The sequence below is a fragment of the Tachysurus fulvidraco genome, chromosome 2, assembly GCF_022655615.1.
Source record: "Tachysurus fulvidraco isolate hzauxx_2018 chromosome 2, HZAU_PFXX_2.0, whole genome shotgun sequence".
NCBI classification, from domain to species: Eukaryota; Metazoa; Chordata; class Actinopteri; order Siluriformes; family Bagridae; genus Tachysurus; species Tachysurus fulvidraco.
In genome coordinates this window covers 26208326-26232259 of record NC_062519.1, presented here as the reverse complement: position 1 = coordinate 26232259, position 23934 = coordinate 26208326, and the positions used below count along the sequence as shown (strand labels likewise).

The 23934-nt window shown below is 36.1% G+C and overlaps 1 protein-coding gene across 3 annotated transcripts in view; it reads left to right on the top strand.

The window, feature by feature from the left end:
• Window positions 1–22741: 22741 nt before the first annotated feature.
• The window catches only part of nfia (nuclear factor I/A), a 140958-nt gene continuing 139765 nt past the window's right edge, over window positions 22742–23934 (top strand). Inside the window, exon 1 of one of the 3 annotated variants that reach the window (XM_027170050.2) lies at window positions 22742–22879. In XM_027170050.2, coding sequence (XP_027025851.1) covers window positions 22784–22879 — 96 coding nt within the window. In that variant the 5' untranslated portion in view covers window positions 22742–22783. The remainder of the gene's footprint in view (window positions 22880–23934) is intronic. The other 2 variants (XM_027170053.2, XM_027170054.2) reach the window with 2 other exon arrangements.

Genomic DNA, 23934 nt, shown 5'->3' with positions numbered 1-23934 from the left:
GACGTACTGTAGAGAGAGGGGAGGAAAACATTAGACGTCCAAACACAGGAAATGTGCAGAGTAGTTCCAAGAGTTTTTTACTCCTCTAATGCTGCCTTTGACTCACAAACCCAGATGTTCTTATTCCCTAAAGAAGTTATGCTTTAGACCCCACTGTTCCCTCAAAGAGAAGGAAGGAGGAAACTTGGAAAGCAAGAAGGAGTGAGAGGCAGAAAGGGGGAAAGACAGAAAAGTACAACTAAGTAAGTAAAAGGTATTTCAGTGAACACAAAATTTTTACTGAGTTCTGAGGACTTTGATGTTTTATGGCATTCAAGCCCTCCTGGGGGAAATGAACAGAAAAGGGTATAACAAAAGGCTATAACACTAACACACATACACACACACACACACACACACACACACACACACACACACACACACACACACACACACACACACACACACACACACACACACACACTCACTTCACACTCATTTCACCCCCCAACAGCCCTCACACACTTAACCAACTCAGACTAACACAAACACATTAATTTCTTCACCAAGCTACACATAATGTTTTCCAATGTTATTTGATACAGACTGAAGGAATTATAATACAAAAACACAGTAGTACTGCTTAAGTTTGTCAGTATCTGCAGTACAGCTCTAATGCAATACCATTGTGTACCAGGAGTGCATTGTGTATCACTTCTACACCAAGTTTGCTGCTTTCTTATTATTTCTACTGTTTGTTTATGTGCCTTCTTGTGTGATTTAAATTTCAATAAATACAGTGGTGTTTGCTCTTAGACCTACTTCAACCCCCACAGGGGAACGTAAGTGATTTAACATATGGCACAATGAAAGCAAACCTTGTTGAAGTTCCAGAGTTTGGGAACTCTGTTTTAAGCTAATGGCAACTCTATTCTCAGACTCTCTAGACTGGTTCTATCCTCATTCTGAGGAGATATAAAGTATTTTTACTTGAATACTAAATATATTACAATAATTTCCACATATGTATTGACAACTAATTGTAATAAACCGCATTTTATATGGGCAGCTAACTACGTTGCTGGCTTTTGCTTATCATCTTAAGGTGCTTGAGCATAAATGATGCTTGAAGAGAAAAAGTCAACACACAACTAAAATATCTAAACCCACACACACCATCACACACTTTCTGACTCAGTGAGTGGTAAGTGACTGTGATTAACAGATTCAGGCGAGTGCCAGGGCAAAGCTGATAGTGCCAGAGTGTCAGTTCTAATTAATCCAGCGTTGCATCCAATCAGTAATGTGTTGAGGCATGTTTAACAGGACGCAGACCCAAAACACTGACATTTGTTTCCTGCTCTGGCAAAGCTATTGGCTAAATTAGTTTGCCCTTCCTATTCTACTTTAAGGAAGTCCCTGAAGGGGTCCCAGATATAAGGAAACTTGACACTGAGAGCCATCTATTGTAGATTGGTACTTTATGAGTAACCCAGGCATTTGTTCTAATATAAATTTCAAATATTATTATTTTTAAAAGAAGTTGAATATTTTGTTTGGTGCATAATTCTGTGATGTTTTCTTTTAGATATTTTTTGTCGAAGTATATAGTGCTAACTTGTACAAGTCTGGATTTTTATAAATAAATATGGAACATGAACATATGTTTTCTTATACTGTATACAGTATGTCATCTTAGACGTGAACTGCAGAATACACTGTGGCTCATAAAAACTGAACGTTTTGCAAGAGATAAACACTTCTAGAGTTTTATTATACCTATTTACTGTGTACACGATGCAGAAGATTTTATTATTTTATTAAATTGCAAAAAAAGATAATAAGATGCCCATGATAGACACAGATTCTTGTTCTGAGAGGAGTGGAGCCCAGTGTGGTCTTCTGCTGCTGTAGCACCTGAAGGTTTGATTTGAAGCGTTGTGTGTTCTGAGATGCTTTTCTACTGTGTGGTTGTGTGGTTTTTTGAGGTGCTATACACATCCTGCCAATTCAAACCTGTTTGATCATTCTCCTCTGATATCTCTCATCACCAAACTGTTTCAGCCTAAAGACCCTTTGTTTTTCTGACCCATGCGTGTGATTTCTATGGTCTGTAATAAATATATGCCTTTGTAATTGGGAAATGTAGGTCACACAAATTTGTGAATATTTCCCTGTTGTATTTCTGCTTTGTTGTGGTTTGGATGCAAAATAAATATAAAGTAGAGAATTACTACTGTATTTACTATGTATTTGGTTGAGCCTTTCCAAACTTTAGCATAGTTACTTACTTTTTGACTTTTCATCTGTGTGAATTAATTTGACACTGTCAACAAATTGAGGCAAAGCCAGAAACTGCAGCAGGCTTTAGCATTAATCCTATTTGAAGTGTCCCTTCACTCCTGATGGATTATGACTGCTACCCTTTCATATTCAGACTTTTGAAGAGGGAATGCAGAGAACAGTGCTGGCTAAGTGCCCACCTACGCCAAAGGCGGCTGACATACATGTTTTTTTTAGGCCCTCTTAGCTTCATTTGCTATCTTGGGTTGAATCATAAACCCAGTATACTAGAGCACATTTTTTTAAGAGCAGGTGGAATGAAAAGTCAATTTCATATTGCTAACTTACATCAAAACTCTGCATTGTTACTCCTCTGAAAAATTCACACAGGATTCAGGTTTAAAGGGTGAAGTCTAGGGGAAAGTGTTTGAGTGAAAAGTTCCTCACATAACACCACTGACAACTGGCACGGAGCACTCAATTAATTAGCAGATACAACCTGATGTTACTATAGCACCAGACACCAGGAGCACGAGGATGTTACTTTGACACCTCACTATCACAGGCTTAAATAAAGTGATATCTTTTATTAACGCATCTAATCAGCAGCGGTGGAACTGATGATCTTGGCAAGCTGTCTGACCCCAGAGCCCAAAGGCAACCATTGCCAGCCAACTGTGCCCTGTGATCAGACTTTCCTTTCAAACAGCATAACTTTTAGAAATCTTTGCACAAAAGTTTTACTCATGACTCTAGTGACACAGCATGATGTCATGAATTATTTTACAAAACTGAAGTGAAACATTAATTTAGAAGTTAGATAGTAATAAATAAATCATATATAGACCATTAACAAATAGCTGGAAGAAGGAATAGTGAGGGTTAAACAGGTTGTTTGTTGCCTATTCTTTGGTATGAAGATACAGACACTAAAGATCTGTAATGTTTGTTTGTGTGTTTGTGTGTCAGATATCTTGATCTCCTTCAAAAAATTCATGAGACATGATGGATGACCTTCACTGCAGGCGATAAGGGGAGCAATACTGTGATTATGCAAACGAAGTAGACTTTGATGCAAAGTGCCCCAGACTGGACACAAATGTTCATGACTCGTGAAAGGGCAATACTCCCTGCAAGAAATAACACACATGAGCAGAGTGAATAAGAAGCAAGATAGGTGTAAGGAGGGGTGGGGGTGGAAGTAGTGCAAAGGAACAAGTGAGGTTGCACAAGTGCCTTAATGAGAAGGGCCGGCAACTCCCCCGAGCACAATACATTATCATATTACCACATAATTAGTTTATTTTTCCACTTGAAATGAAAAAGCGGGTCAACTGTGCATTCAGAACTTGAGGCAGGGAAAGGGAAAGCCACCCTCATCCCTACACACCACACACAGCTTCACAGAAATATCTGAGATAGATCCAGTTGCAGTGAAGGCGAGGTGAATAAAGCTTCCCATTTAATGGACATCCTGAACAGTGTACATAGTCCATCCGGAGTGAGTAAAAATCATTATGCAGGAATAAATAGGATGAGACATAACAAATGATCAGGCAACCTGCTTGGTAAAACATGTTGTGCTTTGTAATTTCTTATAGATGGTTGTACAGTGATGTTTTGAATACTCCCGCAAGTCATACAGTAAATGTAGTATGATGACCTCAAAACCTAAATATCGGCTTACATATTTGCACTTTGGTCACTGGTATCATATCAAAGAACAACTTTTAAACACAATCACTAATTTTCTTTATTCACAGTGTATTCATAGAAAGTGATGTGTATGATCAAGTACATTGTATTACAATACAGTGCACACATCCTGACCATCCACTGACCATCTCCTCACCTACAGGACTTCATCCAAGTCCTGTACAGTATGTGAGGTCTGTTGTAAGTCAATAGACTTGCCAGCAGCAAAAGTGATCACGCATTGTTCTCTTGTGTGCACTGAACCAGCAGCAGTAACTACACATTAGAGAGAATGACTGGAGTGGACTTGGCCACTGTCCTAGTTCATGCATCAGCGCAGACTGCCTAAAGAGGAGAGCAAAGAAAAGTAAAGAAATCTCTGTCTGTATTTCTTTACTTTGTTTGGTTGATTCTTTGGAGGAAGATGTATGAAAATTGATTTTGAAGTCTATTTGACCATCAGTGGAAATCAAATTTAATAAGAATGAGCATGTGTATATGAAATTATATGACACTTGTCAGTCATCAGCCAGATGGATGGAAGCTACTTATTTGTTGCTTCACATGGACCTATAGTTTGTAATATTTAATACATTAAGTACATTTTTCATTCCAACTATGTGCCACATAAGGCCTAGATCAACGTAGTAAACTGGTGGAATCAGGTGTAAATAATAATAATCTGAAGCATGCAGGACAATTGTAGATATAATGAAATATTACTGATAGAAAAAGCATGGACCTTGTTTACAAATGCATCAAAACCGCGATAAAAAAGATAAACATGTAGCAGTAACTAGATTAAAATAACCCCAGGTGCTAATACTAATGAGAAGAACATACTGAAGTGGTGCTGCCAATAATGCATCTGTAGCATGAATAGTACAAGATAATTCTAGATTCTCCATAATTATAGATGAAAAAGTGATTAAACCTGTATAATTGTAGACATGCATAATTATATATAATGTAATAACCGTAATTCATTAATGGACACATGCCCACTATAAGTTTGGTCCCCATGACCACCTGTAGCTGGCACATCTGATTTTGAGCTTGTTGACGTCCCACTTTTCAGAATTTTGATTACTGGGTCTTGTAAATCTTATTCCTTCCTGTAAATGGATCCACCTGTTCTACCTTTTGTCAAACATCCATATACAAGCTCTTTGTTTTCTTTTGCTTCTTTACATTTTACTTTTGCTTCTTTACATTTTACTTTTGCGTCTTGTGTTTTGTGTAGATGATATTTTTGTGATTTCTGTTAGCTCCTTTCCCTAACCCTAGTTCCTTGCTCATAATGTTCCATGTTTGTTTATTTAGCTAATTCTATCTACCCAGTTTCTATTATTATTTTTTTGCTAAGCAGATGCTGTTGGAAAGTCTGTCTGGGAAGCACCCTGTAGCATTTATCCACGTAACACGTTCACACAGATTTATCCTCTTATTTGTGTATTCTGATATATACTGTAGCAGGAAACCTAGTTCCAGCAGTGGGGTGTGTTATTCTTTGCTGTGTTGCACAAACAAAAGCAAAAGCAAAAGCAGCATGGCTTGAGTCCAGTGATCTGGCTGCTTCCCAGTTCATGCTTAATCACAGTCTGTGGTCAGTGTGCTAGAGCCTTTGTCTTTTACAGCCAGCTGAAATCAGAGAGGGCCGATTAGGTCAGGAGAATGGAGCTGGCTGCTATGAGCTCAGCATAGCTGTCTGATCATGCCAAGCAGGTGTGCAATCACTATCTGGGGATAAGGGAGGATGGAGAAGACATGCAACCAAGAAATTAGGATTCTTGCTGCAGTCTTGAGTTGCTAAAAGGGGTTGGGGGAGCATGCCAAGACTATGAGATTATTGCCAAAAGTGGACCTGCCAAAGCTGGATGACCCCAGTCCCCTCTGTCTCTCTGAAGACCTGTGGTCTCTGTCAACATAATGCCAACACAGCCTGCGTTTGGCTGTGTATATGTGTATCTGAATGTGAATTTTCAGCCAAGGCTATGCTGTGCATATGAAGAACAGAGATGGATATTACAGAGAGAAAGATATTAAAGCAGTCCCAAAGCATGTACAATTAACGTCATCTACAATAGGGAGAGACAGAGAACGTAATACTACAGTTAAACTGAAAAATATTTATACTGATTGTAAATATTTGAGTATGTATGGTATGTAGGGGAATCAAATTTACATAAAAATATCGAATGTAATTGATCAGATAATACAGGTTATACTTGATCAAGTATACATGGTTTGGTTTCTTCACTGGTTTTGCTCTGCAATGTGAATGGATCTAAAAAGTAATATAGACATACCTGACCAATATTAATTGGTTTTTATTATAGAAAGGATAATCTGGTTTTTATCAAAAAAAAGTTAATAAAACCTGTATCATTTCCATTTTCTTATGCTTACTGTCCTGATGGTACTTTCATAGATACAGGATGACAGCATCCTCCCAAACACATTAGAGCTACAGTATGTGTTTTGAGGCATATCAACACTTTAGGGTGTGTGTGTTGAAGGAACAGATTATGTATGACTTATATTACAAGTTAGCTACATTAACCTTTTAGTGCAAAACTAATCAAATTGATATCTGAAACCAAACGAACCATAACTTTTTCTGAAGGTTAAAGGGAAAAAGTGGCTCACTATTCTAGTTAATCTCCAAGTGCAGATGTTTTCTTTTAAAAATAAATAAATAAATAAATAAATAAATGACAGTACACATCACTTTCCCTCTTGTGCACTTGAACAAATTAAAGTGCATCCCATTGAGATTCCCTGAGATAGAAGCAAAAGAGCCCCTTTGATGTGTATGCATGCAAATTCAGAAGGAAATGTCAAATTTGCATAACATCCCTGTGACCCCCCACACTTGCGTCTCTGACAGTTCGGGCATTGCCCAGTGCAGACGAGCTAATTTGCATATGGGCGTGGTCTTCCAAATTACCGCGGGTCACGCGCCCATCTCAAGGAACGAAGTGATTAAAAGCGACAAACCGAGTGGCAGCTGATAAGGACATGGGCACGTGCACTTCGCCTTCTCGATTATGCATATGTGAAATAAACACACATGCATGCTATTAAACTGTTTAAGGTATAGCTGCAAGAAAAACGTCCAATTCGCACAGATAGGAACCTAAAAGCAAAAAAAAAAAAGAAAAAAAAAAAAAAAGAAAGCCAAACAAACAAACAAACAAACAAACAAACCATCATTTTAATATTTATGTTAAATGCTACATTTAAATCCAAATTTTAATCGAAGTTATTTAAATTGCTTAATTGAAATCAGCAAGCTGGGAAAATAAACTAGATTAAAACGACTAATTAATAGTTGTTATTTATGTGATGTTATTTTGTTAATATTATTATTTTATTTTAATAAAATAATTTTATTTGTTGCACCTTCGAATATGTGGATAAAAACTATACAAATATATCTAATATATAGTGTGAATCGATTTCCTAGTTAATATACCCGAAATTAATTTGTCCATTGATGCTTTATTTTTTAGCCTCCTAGTCCGCAAAAAAACAAAACCAAATTATTATAATAACCCAGAATAGATAAGAAAAGATCACGTCACACAATACCGCCCTCTGCCGGATTGATAAGAAAAAATATTATTTATTGAAGACTTCATGTAAAGCAGCTCTTTAATTCCAGAGGAGGATCTTAATTCAGCACAATCTGTAGAGCTCCCTGCATGAAGCATAGATTTAAATTGAAACACACACACACACACACACACACACACACACACACACACACACACACACACACACACACACACACACACACACACACACACACACACACACACACACACAAATACAAAACAAAACAAAAAAACTCCCAACTGTGGTCTGATTTAATGAGAAAGCTTCTTTGTGTGTGAGTTCTTTAAAATGCATGAGGTCTTGATTTTGCAGCATTTGTAATTCAGAATTTATTAAAGAAGACTAATATTCCTAAGATGCAAATGAGAAGAAATGATTTTGCCATAATGATTAATACATTTGTTTGATTTGTTGATTAGGTCCTCGTCTCACATTACTTTCCCTAATCTGGGTCAGCCCATTGCCAGAGGCAGTTCATTTTAATGGTCAGATTGATGCTAAAATATTTGTGCACGTCTAGTGGGTTAAGCTAAGGTTTGCAACAAAGACTCATGTCATGCGTATGGACAATTTTAAATACGGTCATGTTTCATAATATTAATATTGAATAGTCTATGTTTTCACTTTGGCAGTAAAACAATTCTGTGACTTTTCTCTTTTTTCTTTGCAAAGGTAAATTTATGCATCATTTCTTATATCAATACTTGAGTCCATTTCTAAACAACAAAATAATAACATATAGCAACATGCTTATGGCTAACATTAACAGGAAAAGCATGAAACCAACATTATTCAGCATGTTTTAATGGTTTCCTGCTCTGCTTTTATTATTTTAAGTTATTGTTTACACCTGAAGTATATTTATGGGAAATAATTTCATGTGACTGCTAAAATACTCACCTGGGGGTTGAACTCGTGCCTAAAATATTGCACATTCAGGAAACTAACACATCTGTTATACATTGATCAAACCTAACCTGGGAATAAGTTTAGCAGATGTTCCAATGTTGTAGATTCTGTTGTCATTTGAACATGCAGAATTAGATACAGTAATTAGGACAACCTCTTACTAGCTGAATTTAAGAAAATTACAAAATATTTATATTGGTATTAGTACACATGCATATATATATATGTAGTTCATATGTTCTTTCAGTCATACCGTGAAAAAGGCGCATACAGTACAGTACAAGTATACACTATGTACAAAAATAAACACAAAAAAGTGAGCTGAAGTGCACTTTTCTTAAGATTTGAGAAGAGCTGCAGAGACGCCTATGGAGACTGAAGAACTGGAGCGAATGGTGATGGTGTCTCCAGAGCTGTTGGCTGCAGTTAAAGACCTGGCTGTGAACGACAGGGACAGAGAGCAGATTTCACTCTTCAAACAGGAGCTCTCTCAGCCAGACCTAGACTGTCAGTTGCTGCCAGGCTCTCATCACAGCCAGCCTGGCCACGTTCACTGTGAAAAGCCGTTTTGTTTGTTGTGTCACTTTGCTGCTCAAAAAAAATCAAGATGGGTTTGTGTGTGTGTGTGTGAAGGAGGGGCAGGTGTTGGAGGGTCTGCACATGTGCTCACACGGGAAAGGAGCCGTCCATCTCAAGCTGGGAAGGTTCCCCATCATATGGCAATCTTGCACACAACACATGGTTCTTACTGAATACGACAGCCACAACAACTACAAAGCCAAACCCAAGCCTACTGTTCAGCGACCGTTGCCATGTTGGAATGCTTTGGATTGTTTGTAAGTGGATGAACAGAGATGCAGGACCCCAAATGTTGCACAGAGAAATCTGATATGCGTTCTTAGATGGAGCCAAAAATCAGAGCACAAAAATGATACACTGCTTTCCATCAAAAAGAGCAGACACCACAGCAATATTAACAACCCTGGAGTGATTCTCAATAGCTCCCTTTAATAACCCCTGTAATATGAGGAAGCTAATCCTTTAATTACTTTTTATGAGAATATCAATAATTCAGACAACCTATTATAGAAAGGACAAATTGGAATAAACACGGTAACCAGAGTATTTAGGCAGCCATGACCCTCCTTCAGGAATTTGTAGAAAGTTGTAATTACTAGGTCAACTAATATATACTGACTGATGAGAAGTATATCAAAATAATTTGAACCAGCGCAACATACTAAATATCATAGCCACTAGTAGGCGACTCATTATAATGATCAGATTATCATTAAACTCATGCTTCTAACAACACAACAAATAAAAAATGATGCTTATTCCTGTATCTGGCCATCTCACTCTGTCTGTCTATCCAGAAGCTCCAGCATTGCGCACCAGATTGCCAGACCCCCTCTCTCTGCCACACATCAGTACCCAGCCTGCTGCCTGCTCCCTGAAGGACAGACCAACACCTGCTGTTGGCAAGCACTGTCTTCCCTTCCCAGCCTCCCCCTGCACTGTCTAAGTGAAGCCCAAGTGCTGTGAGGTGACACATGGAAAAGTAGTGTTGTGTATGGTGTAAGGAAGTCACCACTCTGGGACTGTTCAGATGATCCGGCTTAAGGTCCTTCATCTATACTGTTTCTCCTTCCACATGATTCACCATTTTGGTCATTTTTCCAGGTATCTAAATGACAATGCATTAATTGCATTGTGCATTAATTTTTTGAAGAAAAAGGTTTGAAAGATATATTAATACGTATGTATCATTAAGGCTTACGATGAATAGTCACTCAAGCACAGAAGCCAGTCCTGTGTCAAAAACTACACCCTTCACTTGCTGGTCACCTTAGATAGCAATATAGCACTAATTTACTCTACTTAGGCCTTTTACAGTTGAATTATAAAAACAGAAATAAAGTAAAAATTTAAAAATTGCCTACTGTATTGAATATATCAGAAAGTCCTTTGTCCTTTTCAGGATGCATCCATAGGCTGTACTGAGATCACCGGCCATGAGGTAGGAACAGATGCTGAACACACACATACACAAACACGCTTATACACTTATTTACACATATTGCGAAGTTTGTTGTGTGGTCAGAAACTGGAACACCAGAAAGAAATCCACACGGAAATGTGGAGAATGTGTGATACTACACAGTCAGACATCCAGTGCAGAACCCAGGACCCCAAATCTGTGATGTGGCAAAGCAACCCGCTGCACTTTTGCACCATTATATGCACGCAGGTAGATAATGACCATTAATGTTTTCATTAAATTATTCATACTTATAACACTTCCTCAGATTTTCAATACAAATTGGGACCAATATTATAATTTCAATACATTCCAGAGCAAGAAGATGAAATAATTCTCAAGTAGAATATTAAGTAGACACATGGCTGCGATGGCGTATTGTCAAGAATATAAATCAGTATAAAATAAGCTTTATACAAACATAAGTTTCTCTGTCTCACGTAATTTCTAGGAAATAATTATAATTTTTTTTCATCTCTGTTCCTGAGGCTATACGTTCGAAAAGGCCACTGAGCTCTCATTAAGAGTACCAGCTGGTTTATGGTAATTTCAGGTCTAAAACTGTGATGCTCTGTATAAGAGAGCCCTTTGGCTATAAGTAATGTACATATCTAGGTTAAAGCACTAAAGAAAGACAGATACACCATGATCTTTTCCATGAATTATTAAATTCGATGACCATTCCTAACCATTGACTTCCTTAAATTACTCAGTGAAGACCATTTGTAAGAACACCGAATACATCGATCAGTAAATATGACATTAAATATTACATTATTTAAAACTGAATCCAATGAAACTAAACTGGGTGACAAATGGGTGACTATTTCCTATTACCATGATATAAATGAAAATTTTTTTATTACAGATGATTTTAATATTGAAACAGCAATCTTGAAGTAGGGTGCCTAAATTATTTCAAAATAGGAATATTGAGGATCAAGATCAGGTAACAGTATTTCTTTTAATCAGTTAATAGAGTTAACACTACTCACTTGACAAGCCTCTTTAATCATCTCATTTAACCACTTATTACCCAGCATCTGTCTGAACATGCACAGTAACAGCAGCATCACTGCCGAGATCTCTCATAATGATAACGTTGATTCAGCTCATTCACATCAGATGCATGATTAGCATATCATACGATTATAATTTTCAGTTATTTTGTTATTTGCAAGAAAAACTCATATAATGGAGTATAATGGAGTTTTCGGTGCAATGCAGTGTTTAAGATGAGAAGTGTGATGGAGTACTCATTAAGAGCAGTAAATAATGCTCCTCCTGTGCCATGGTCTGTGTCTCCTGCTTAAGCAATAACCATTAATCTATTTTAATCATGCATGGCACTATCCTAACAGCTTAGTGGTGCCACAAAAAGAGAGCAGTTCTACAAAGAAGTGACAATCAATTTCAGACAAGATAAATGTGACAAAACAAATAAAACATAGCCAATATTGTAACTAAATGGTTCATATAGTGATAATACAATGTCTTGTGCCAACAATCTGGGATGCAGGGATTTGTTTTATTATTTCACTCCAGGGCTCTTAATGACTTCAGCCAGCAGTCCAAAGTGCCCATCAGTGGCTAAGTTCCAGCTCCTATTCAGACCTGCTTTTTAAACACAATCTACTGCATATAAATGACACCCGAGGGTCAAAATTGTATTACATAATAACGCAAAGATATATCCAAACAGAGGTGGAGTAATTACAGATTTGGCACACAGAAAACTGCATATCATTGTATTATTTGGGTTGTAGCTCTTCACCAGTTAATTTATCATAAGTAGGTTATAATCATCACCTAAATATATGTAAATATAAAACAAAGGATATTATTTACTTTTTTTAATCATTACTGTAGCATACTTAAATCTACTTCATATTGTAACAAACCAGACTCACTTTAGAGCAGAAGATTGGACATTTTTAGAGCCTACTTCAGTATGAAACGCTATTTCATGTAGTTTACTGAAAATATTGCCATGTTTTACACCTTTCTCCTACTTTCTGATACTGATGTGTTTCGAGGACACTATATAAACTATCCATGTTAGTCTGAGCACATGTGTTTGTGAGAAAATGGCAATTTTAGTGGGAATAAGTGATTTTGATAAAATATGAACAGAAAGGCTGGTTTCTCAGAACAGGAGCTTGGGCTGCACAAGGCCAGCATGACTGCCAGACTGCACTGCTTGTCTGTTAATCTGCACTTACTGGGAAAGGGAGTGTATGGACAAGGCTGCCAAGCACAGGGTGTGCTGCAGATGGCAATGATACCATATTCTGTTTCTGACTTTTGCTCTTCTCTATCCTGCAGTTATTTATATGCATGGATGTGGAATGGATACAATCACCACTTTGTTTTTTATTTTATTTTCTTAATTTTTGTATTCCTGATTATGGAAATATGCAATATTAGAAAAATGGTTCAAATTTATGCCTATTGCACTTGAAAACATTTAATAAAATATGGGTAAATAGAGACTATAATAACTGTGATGATTTGCTGGGAGCTTTCACAATCAGTGCTATATTCTATAACTTTAGGTCTTACACAGTTCAGACCTAAAGTTCATACAAATTCAGAGTTGTATGAATCTCAGCTGACGATCTGCACAAATCTAAAACTCCTTCAGCAGGAGAGACATGTTAGAATAATGTATACCCCTGGCAGTCTAACACAAAGGACTTGCTGATGTTCACATGCTTGCACTGAGTTTAGGCTTTAGCCCTGAGATGGACATCTGCTAAGGCTTGTCGAACATATGTTTCTACTGCAGTCTGTTTCTAAAAAAAAAAGTAATGCCTGTCCAATTCAAAATAAAATCCCAAAGGGTTATGATTTAAAACATTTTTTCAAATAGAGTCTAATATTAGATATTTAACGGCAAAATAATTCCTATGTGTTTATGTGTGTAGAGACCAGTAATTATAAACTTGCTCAAATCTCTTCCAATGTCTGCAATGATATTTCAAATAGTCAAAAAGAAACAATTCTTTATTCTGGTTGCAGTGTATTACTATTTGGATCACTGCAATATTACAGATTAATTGCATGGTTTTGCTGTGTGCAGCCATCATCATTAGGAGTGGCAGAAGGTGTGAGAGCACTGAGCATTACTGTAGGCAGATTAATTTAGTTAAGCAGCAATATATAATATGGCTAACGAAGCATTGATTTCTGGGATCAGAACTTGGTCCAAACAAATCAGAGTTGCTGTAGGACCAGAGGACCACACCTCACATAGCCTGTAGTAACCTTTATGTTTCCTGTCACTTAACATTTATAATGTTGATAAAGTTCCTATAAAGGAAGACCAATTAATAATCAAAGACAGAAAACTGAATAAATAGAAGTCTAAAACTGAATAAATATTTGGAAGGCATTTTAGATGAATCACTATTCAAGTATTTTACCTCTCAAAAAATCACTTGATTCTTTTAGTAATTTAAGTAATATATTTATTTATTGGAGTAATTGGTTACACATTTTATATTCAAGGAACTCTCATATCTGTGTAATCCTTTCATCTTTGTCAAGCTACAGATGCTACAAAGGTTACCAGTCATTTAGATGCTGCAGTCCTCCCTGAAAATCATTTTCCGCTGCTGAGGATGGCAGCTTGGACAGTCTAAAGATCACCATGAGATTACTGCGGATAGAGCCACAACCAGAAGGCTGGATGTGTATGTTCTTATAAATTGCTCTTTAGCTCGTAAGATCCTGTCACCACAACTGCACTTTTTGACTAAACAGCATACAATTATAGAAGATAAATGATCTTAATTGCAATTTCCAGTGTCGATTGGATGAGGGATGATGGGATCCCATTTGAGTCCCATTTGGTTTCTTCCTCATGTCATCGCAGGGAATTTTTCCTGGCCACAATTGCCTACAGCTTGCTCATTAGATTAGATTAGATTAGACTTTATTGTCATTACACATGTACAAGTACAAGGCAACAAAATTCAGTCCATGGGTTTAGGATAATGTAACCCATTATCTTAAAAATAATATTTTTTTATTGAACTAAAAATAAAAATGTATATCCTGAGAAACTAGTCTGTGACTTTCACTAACACAATCCATCATGATCAACCCATCAGGTTACTAGAAATACTTTTGCATTATTATAATTATATAGTTTATAGTTATACTATTGCATTATTATAGTATTTTATTTGGCTGAACTAAGCAAAACTAAGGTGAAGGCTAAAATGGACTTCAGATGAGATTGGAAATCGATTCTTCTGTGTAAATTTGATCAAACCCATTAAATGGAAGCTCCACTACTGTAGCCTTAGCATCCTATTAGCCTTAGCATCCTGGAACTAGTTGAACTAGTTGAAGGAAAGCTTACTAACACCAGGCCAAAATTCTTTATCGAGGTAGAAAATTCTGCTTTCTCTTAACAACAGGTTAACATCATCTAAATTTAATAACAACTTTTACTCTCTAGTTTATCTAGTTTTAATTTTGCTCGCTATAGGCTAATTAGCTAACAGAAAAGTATTACATGTACATATTGTAAGTTATTTATGTAACTGTATCCTGCTAACTTTAATCCTTTAGGTTTTAATGCTTTTAAAAAAATCAATATAATCCCAATACACAAACGTTGTTCTCAAACAATTTGGCTCTTTGGGTCGCTCAATTTCGGATAATATTGAGAGCTTACTTGTGTATTTGTGCCAGGTTACTCGTGCAGTGTAATTTAATGTGAATGTTTCCATGTTTGCAAAATGCCATATTTGCAACATGTGAGATGTGGTGAGGTTGCCGAGGTTGAGGTCCAGTAGTAATAAATTGGCAATGATACTGACTCTTATCCATGAACTGAACCAAATGATTTGGCTCACTAAAAAAAATTATGTTCCCATCACAAATATAAACACTGGTGAGTCATTACTTGAGGTTTCCATCTGTTTCAGATATATTTAGCAATCAGCATGATTTTGATTTTCTTGTTAATCCATGTCTGGTAAATTTCTGGTTAATAAAACCCACACTCTGCAGACAGTATATATTCTTCCTCAGGTTGCCATATTTGTAAGAGTAGCCCCGTATTTTTTGTGTGTCTTTTGGATTATTATAAAATAAATTTTTTGTAATAAACATTTGTTACTATTAGATGTAATGTAGCAGTGTAATGTAACTGTTCAAAATCAAAAACTGGTGTCCTATTAAACATTTATTACACTTATTACATTTATTATCTTAATAATACATGTAATTGGTATTTTATTGTAGAATTATTTGCAGATTATTTACAAGCAATCTGATACTTTTAAAATATCTAATCTGCCTTGAGATGAATTTTGTATCTCTACACAAGTGTGGTACACATTTGATTATTTGCAATATGAAAATGGCTTTAGTGTTTTTCTGTTCAGCAATGGGCTTCAAAATCCCTTACAGGTTTACAGAGCAATAATATCCAATTATAATGATGGCTAAATGAGACTTAAGTGTGAATTGGGTATAAAAGGGTACAAAAGTACAAAAGGGTATATTAAATTTTTTATAATGATTTAAAATAGAAAACATTTTTTAAAAATGTAAATGACTTGACTTCCACAAGATGTTGTGGAATATTTCCTGGCGTTGTACATTGCATTGTACTTGTTCCTCTTGTTTTCACTATACTGTAGACCATATATTTATGCCACAAATTCCAGTACTACCAATTTATTTTTGAGAACAAAGTTCTGTAATAAAATCAGGAATTTCCATGAACCGCTTAACACGATATAAATATGTAGATATGTAGATCATGCTATATTAAATGTATATTTGATTATTTAACTCATACAATGATGATATGGCTCTAAATTGAGTGTATAGACATTTATCCATTGAAATGCTAATTAATTCATTTTATTTAAGTTCTTATCCTCCTTAAACACTCATTATAAGTATTTTTTGTAATTATTTAATTTAATGAAATATTAAAATACACTGTACTGAATACTTATTTATGTACTGAATACTTCTCTACAAAAACTTGTATTCATAACGATCTATGTGCATCATTTATAATAAAAGTTACATAAATAAAAGTTTGTTGATATTTTTGGATTGTCAGAGGACAGTGTAATATCTTGGCATTTTATATAATTAATATATAATTAATATAGTATATTAATATAAAGTAATATAATTAAGAAAGACAGATATAATTATAATTAAATTGATAATAATTGCTTATAATTGTAATGTACTTTAATTTTGAATGCAATAAAATAGTACAATTAATGAGCACAGTGTACTATAGATGAATATGAATTATAATAACTATATGTATACACATAGGTATATGTACCTTCTAATCTATGGTTAATTTGATGGTTTTCTTGAACAGATTTCTACTAGAGCAGAATGTCTAGATGCATGTGTTGAAACATACATCATTGAGTTGAAACATACATTGAGTTGAAACATGCATCATCATAAAATAGTAATGCAACAGTTTGTTGATGTCAGTTGGTCATCAGCTTGATGTGGTTATTGCAAGGAGGGGATCTGTAAGAAAATATTAAGTATAATTTTGTTCATCTCAAAATTGGGTAGTTTGGCACAAAATTGTGGCATTTTAAAGTTGTTTAAAATGTCTTGATGTAAATAATTTTACTGGTCCTCTGCTTGTATAAAAAATCCTTTCACAGGGTACTGTGTGTGTAATAAATATGTAACCTCTGGAGAAATAAGTGATACTAATATACTCTAATTTTATGTCCCAGTAAAGGGAGCGCTTTGAGTCTAAATAGTAGAATCTCTAATTGCCAGCACTTTCCTTCTACCTGCAATTTTCTTCCTGTGAATGCAAAAGCTTCTGTAAATCGAAAAGCAGCTGAAAGTGAGGAACCCAGGCAACTCAGATTAATATGACTGGAACTCTGATTGTACTAGGAAGTCTGAATGAACCAGGATGGCAAGCCAAGCCCAACAAGTCTGGTAAACAAACGGAGTGGCCAGCCGGTGATCTGTTATCAGTGGAACATGGGACTGAACAATCAGGAGGGACTTTTCTTTCATTTTCTTGTTGTTTATTTTGAAGAGCTATTCCTTTAATTTTATTTTTACTGTAACTACAAATGGGAGTGCATCTTATCTTGCACTGTTGTTCAAGGGCAATAAAACTGTCAACTGTTCAACTTATTTAAAGTTGTTTTTGTAAGTTAAGAATAGCCTACATCAGTCCGAAAGCTGGGTAGATGTTAGTGTCTTTTTTCTCCTGCCATAGGTTTAAGTATTACGAGTGCTACAAATACATAGAAACACACACAGTTCCCTCCAAAAGTATTTTGCTATACGCTTATTCATAGGAAGGAGTTGAACTGGTGGCTGTTTTCCCCCCATCATAATGTATGCTATATTTGCTAGATTTAATTATACTTGCATTAATCCCAATGGGATGTCAGGCTTTTTGTTGAATATTAAAAGTGTGAAGTGTGGCATGCTAAGGGGCAGATGGGTGGAAGTAAGATAGAGAGAGTGGTGGGCTAGTGTGTAGTGTACTGAAGGTCAAGGGAACAGTGTGTGGGATGCTGCTGGCTGACACAGGACATCAGTGTGACAGATTTGGCCACCGCTCATTGCCGTTCTCTCTGACTCACTCTGATGTGCCAAGATGGACAGCAGTGCAGCCGGCAAGTCTCAGGGTTACACGCTACAAAACTGTCTAACACCGTAAATTTTAGAACAGCATCACATCTTATTTTAGGGGGGAGGATGTAACACTGTGGCATTTGGCATACCTCAGCGGCATTTGGCTGCCATTCCAAATATCTACAGGGCTTTTCTGAGGAAACATGCATCCCATTTTCATGCTCACGCAAAAATTAAAACCTTCAAATCGCTTTCTGGTTCTCCAGGACTATGCTCTCAACTTTGCTGCTTAGAAAACTGATGAATGATTTCTAATGATGCATTAATATTCCTCTGAAGGTCATTGAATATAAAAAGCATTGAAGGACAGTTAGGGATGTCCTGAAAGAGGTTATCTGCCAGCCTTTTATTAATCTGTTGTTGCCAGGGTAATTGTTTCAGAGTTTTATTTACATGTCAAACATAATTAAGAAAACAGTATGGTTCTGAGGACATTTATCAACACCATCCATTTACTGGACTCTACGGGTAATGAATGTGTTGCGTCCTCACCAAACCGTCCCTGGTAAAAGAGTGAATTTCTGTAGGCTTTGCAAAGTCTATGCAGTGAGAGCAGATGGTACTTATGGCCAGCGCTCAAACCTTTTCTCTTCGCTCTCCTTCCTCTCTACCTTATCTCTGCCAGCCTCTCGGTGTAAGACTGCTGCCTGCTGGCACTATGCAGACAGACCCACTATTCAATTTAGTGACACAAACACAGCACATCCATAGTTATCTATTGCAACAAAAAGCAGATTTATCATCTTTTTTTTTTTATCACAATCCTCATTTGTACATCTTAGGATGATTTCAGGCTGACGTACTAATCAATTTAACCAAGTTTTATGGTACTTAAATAATATTTAGCATATCCTGCATTTAGAATTTTTTTTTCCTGTCTTAGGTTCATCTTTATCTATTTAACCATTTACTTGGATAAAGCAGAGATTACTCTGGATTTCATTCTGCTTGATTCCAGGCAGGCTTTTTAATTTTTTGCTTATTTTTTAAAACAATGGGCTTGTTATTGTGAGCAGTTTCCTGGGGCAAACTGAAAGATTTTGAAACCCTCTAAAGCCGCATGGTGTGTTTCTAATCGCAGAAGCACACTTGCAGCAGGTCCCCATTACCTTTTTCACTCTGCACAACTTTTCTCCAACAACAACAAAAACAACAAATAAAAAAAAAACACATCCTAGGAAGATTCTTGTGTCTGCGTAAAAGCAAATTACCCAAACGTGGAAAGATTGATGTTTATGTGATTGTTGCAATTCACCCAAATGTTCACATCAGTATAATTGATGCACATGGATCATTAACATCTCAGAAGCTTGACAGACACTAGATGGTTCCTTGCTCTCATGGACCAAAGACATTGTTTAAGTAACAATCATACCTCGTGTGATATACTACAAGCAGTTACCTTTACAGTTTAATTGTCTGTAACAAATGACATCTGTCTGCAATCAGGAAGGTAAAATGCGTTGAGGTAAAGTGCATTTTTGTAAAAAAATGACCAGGGTAAACATGTCATCTTGTACTTTTTGTTGTACTCTGATTGTCACTGAATTTAAATCAAAGATCACAATTTATTTAAATGGATATATTCCTATCAGTATGTATGTGTATAAACTAAAAAAATGTGCTGAGGGGGAATAATTCATTGTGGTTTGGACTGAGACGACTGGCACCATGCTTTCCTGCTGAGAAGGGACAGGAGTGCCAAAGAAAAAGAAAAGAAAACAGATGTTTGCAATAGTTTTTGAGGCATTTTAAATTAGACTATGGTTAAGAAGAGGAAATGTGTTAGGACCCAACATACATTTAGTTTAGTTATGGAATTTATAGATAAACTAAAAAATGTGACTTGAATATGGCTTGATAAATGAATCTTTTTTTTCTTTTAATAACAACTTGTATTTCAACATGATTACCTGATAATATATTCATGAGTGAACTGTTAAATAATTAATTTAGATAGTTTTATTATTCTGCATATATTTTTATTTCCTTATTAGATCCTAGCACTGAGGGTGATGGCATTCACTGTGTTAGCAAAAAAATTTTTTTGGAAAGATTCTTATTAAGGTGAATCAGACCGCAGGATGAAGAAAGCAAAGGTGAGCTGATTTAAACTTAACAGGCTTCTTTTTTTACCTGGCACTGAAAGCACAGTAAAGTTAACTGGAGCAAGAGCGCCTTCTACTGGATAATGTAGGAACTTTAGACAGTAGAAAATTTTATCAAGTTGTTATGGATGTTTTGCTCTGAACAATCAGAGCAAATATTAGATTGAACACGTAACAAAAAAAGTAAATAAATAAATTCTATGTAATGATATAGTTTTATTATTTTTTTAAAATCCTAATATATTAATCTATTTTTTATTTAACTGAATAGAAATTTTCTTCCACAAATTGTCCATAGATATACAGTAGCTCTTAATGAAAGAGTGCATATAAACATAACCATAATTATAAAAGCTTCTTTGAGGTTGGTAATGGCCAGTTCTGTCATAAGGGGGTTATAAATGCATCCATGTGTGCTTGTTTAGTCCAGTACATGATGGACATGAGTATTTCTGGACTTTGTTGACCTATGAGAAAAAATGTATTTAGTTCACTATTCTCACTCTACATTCCATGGCTTTTATCTTTCTAGTCAAGAGATATGTATTTAATATCATGTTGCTTAATCTATCTATCTATCTATCTATCTATCTATCTATCTATCTATCTATCTATCTATCTATCTATCTATCTATCTATCTATCTATCTATCTATCTATCTATCTATCTATCTATCTATCTTTGCTTCAGCTTGTGACTTTACTTGTGCAGTAGCTTCCTTCCCCCATAACTATATGTTAAGTTTTTATATGTAACAAATATATTTAAGACATTTAAGACTTCTAACTGACTGACTGCTCGGTTTGAAAGCAGCTCTCAGTCTGAAGCAATGGTTCATTTTGCCTTGAATCATATTTGAAAATGTATATAAGACTTTGTATCTGTGAAAGAAATATTATAGAAAAAGGATAGAAATATATTAACGGAAAGGAAATATATTAATACATAATTAAAGGTGATGAAATAACCATCTTTAATATACACCTTAAAGGATGAGTTTTGGTAGCGAATCCAGTCGAAATGAAATATTTAATATTAGTCCACAAATAATATACACTAACTTGACAATTTATTAGGTACATCTAGCATTAAATGTCAGATGAATAAACATAATAAGATTAGTGTACATGTTGTTGAAATTTCTGTTTCTAAAATAAATTCCTGTTTCTGACATTCAGCATGTTTTGGTGTTTTCTCGGCACTACCCCAAGTCTTTGTTACTTTTGGGTACAGAATACATAAAGTTTGCTTGTACCCTCTTAAGTGTACCAGAGAACAGGTCTTTCTGTATCTCGGCCCAAATCACATTCCTCAGGCTAGGTCACAATAGGAGAACTGTTTGATGCTGGAGCTCTCTCTCCTGCCCCTGGCTCAGGTATTCCCCTCGCTCAGCAACCTGAGCTGCACTAGGCTTGACCACAGTACTCATAATCTCCTGCTTGATATCGGTGAAGTGCACATGAGCTAACCGAGAAACTAAGTATATTTAAAAAACGTACTTTATTCATGTATAATAACAGTTTTTATGGCTGTAACACTGTCATTATCCTAATTTGAAATATAATGTTTTCAACTATGTTTCAAGAATTTTCTTTATTAAAAACAAAACAACATCAACAACAAAATAAAAAAACGCTCTGTTAGCAAGTGAAATTCATTATAAATTTTTACAATAAAATTTACTTGGCTTAGATGTTGTTTATAAAGTAAGAAACATTATAACATAAAGTAGGAAAAGTAGTTAGAGCACAATCTCATGGTTAGAGATTTCTCTCTCTGTTGCATTGATCTTACCTCAGTGCTCATATTTAACTTAAAATAAAAATCATCTGCAAATGCCCAGCAGTGAATATCCATGATATTTTTGTATACATGTATTTCCTGAGTATTGTAAGTAAATTTGCTACAAAATAGACTCTTGCCAGAAGAAAGAATGTAAATGGGAAAAGCTCAAAAACAAAACATTGCATGATAGTCTTTAAGCAGTTCCATCTGTCCAGCAGAAATTTCAGGCTAATAGCCTGTGGCGCTTTAGTCCGCTGCCCTCACTCCCTCTACCTGACTCTGTCCTATTAAATCTCTCCACTCCTCCGAAAAAAAGAGTTGAAAGAAGGAGAAAAAGAAGAACTTGTGCAGACCTAAGTGAGCAGAATAGTAGTGATGATGAGGACGTTGATATCAATAAAGCAAAATCCCTAATTAAAGAAGAAAAAAGACCAAGGACCTCAGGCACTCAGTGATGTGGGCTCGTCATTCTGGTGTTATTTTTTTTTAAGGACAGCTCGCTCTGTGAGCAGATGACTGCCGCTCACCTTGCCACGGGGTCTGCGCGAGATTGGTTCATTGTCAGGGATTTTTTTTTTTACCCATGATTCCATATGGTATGGTGCGGGCTACATGTTGCCCAACATGCCAGTGCAAATGTTTTCTCAATTAGGTGTCTTATCTCCGGTGAGTGCACTAGCATCAGATGAAGCTTGCTGACAGCGTAATGGCAGCTAAAACCTCAGAAGGTTCCATCAAATGGCAGCTCTGCTACGACATCTCGGCCAGGACTTGGTGGATGGTAAGTTGGCAGGAGCCAGAGCAGTTTTTTTTTCTTTCTTCTTTCCCCTCTTTTTTTGAGAGGAAAAAAAACTTCCCTCCCTTTTTTCAGATGCAAAAAGAAAGACACAAAAAGATCTTTGTTTTGTGAAAATTCCTTTTCTGTTTCACATTCAGTTGCTTGTAATGAGTGCTTTGTTTTTGTATTGTTTGCTTGCCTTACATTCAGATACTAGTGCTCTGTTGGTCCTGTGACTTTCATCCCTTTTTGTGTTCTCCCTCATGCTGTCCTCAGTGCCCACTGAGTTGAAGAATTGAAGATGAAACTTAATGTGAAGTTTGTCTGTACTTGTTCTCTCTAAACTCTTATTTTTCTTAAGCTACTTTAAAGTTCGAAGAAGAGATCCTGGTCATGGCAAATACATTTGCTACTTTGGCACAAGTGGCAGTTCTTCCTCTTCTTCTTTCATCTCTTTTCTCAACTCTTCTGCTGTCAGTTATCCTGCGTGACGAAGCTGCTCCCATGCTATTTCTTCTTCTCCTTTAACTCGATACAGGAAAAGTTCCACATGATATGATTCCTAACAAGGAAAAAAAGATCCGCATGGATTCGCTGTGATCCCTTGTTTACACTGAGTTAGTGTGCGTGCGCGATCGATCAGCGTGGTGTATGGACATGCGTGCGGTGGGGTGCTGCTCCAAAGCATTGACACTCCGCTTCTGCAATTAAAGCAAGAAAAGGAAACAAAAAAGCTCCCAAAGTGCGCTGGGATGAGACGGGCTGATTAACTTGTTTGTCGTGGGCAGCGGGGCCAGACAACCTTTGACATCCTTGTCGTTTCAGCCGAACTGACGAGCAGTGAAAGTGGGAGAGTGGCAGAGAGGAGAAAAAAAGAGAAGTGTTTAGTGGATTTTGCAGTGAAATGAGGAAGGGCAGGGATTCACAATAGCCCATTGTGACTGGAAGATACAAGCCCAGTTGGGATGAATGAAAGACCTTAAAAGAAATTCCAGGCATGATGATTTGTGAGCCGAGTGCCATTATCTTTATTATTTCCATCTATTTTACTATAATTA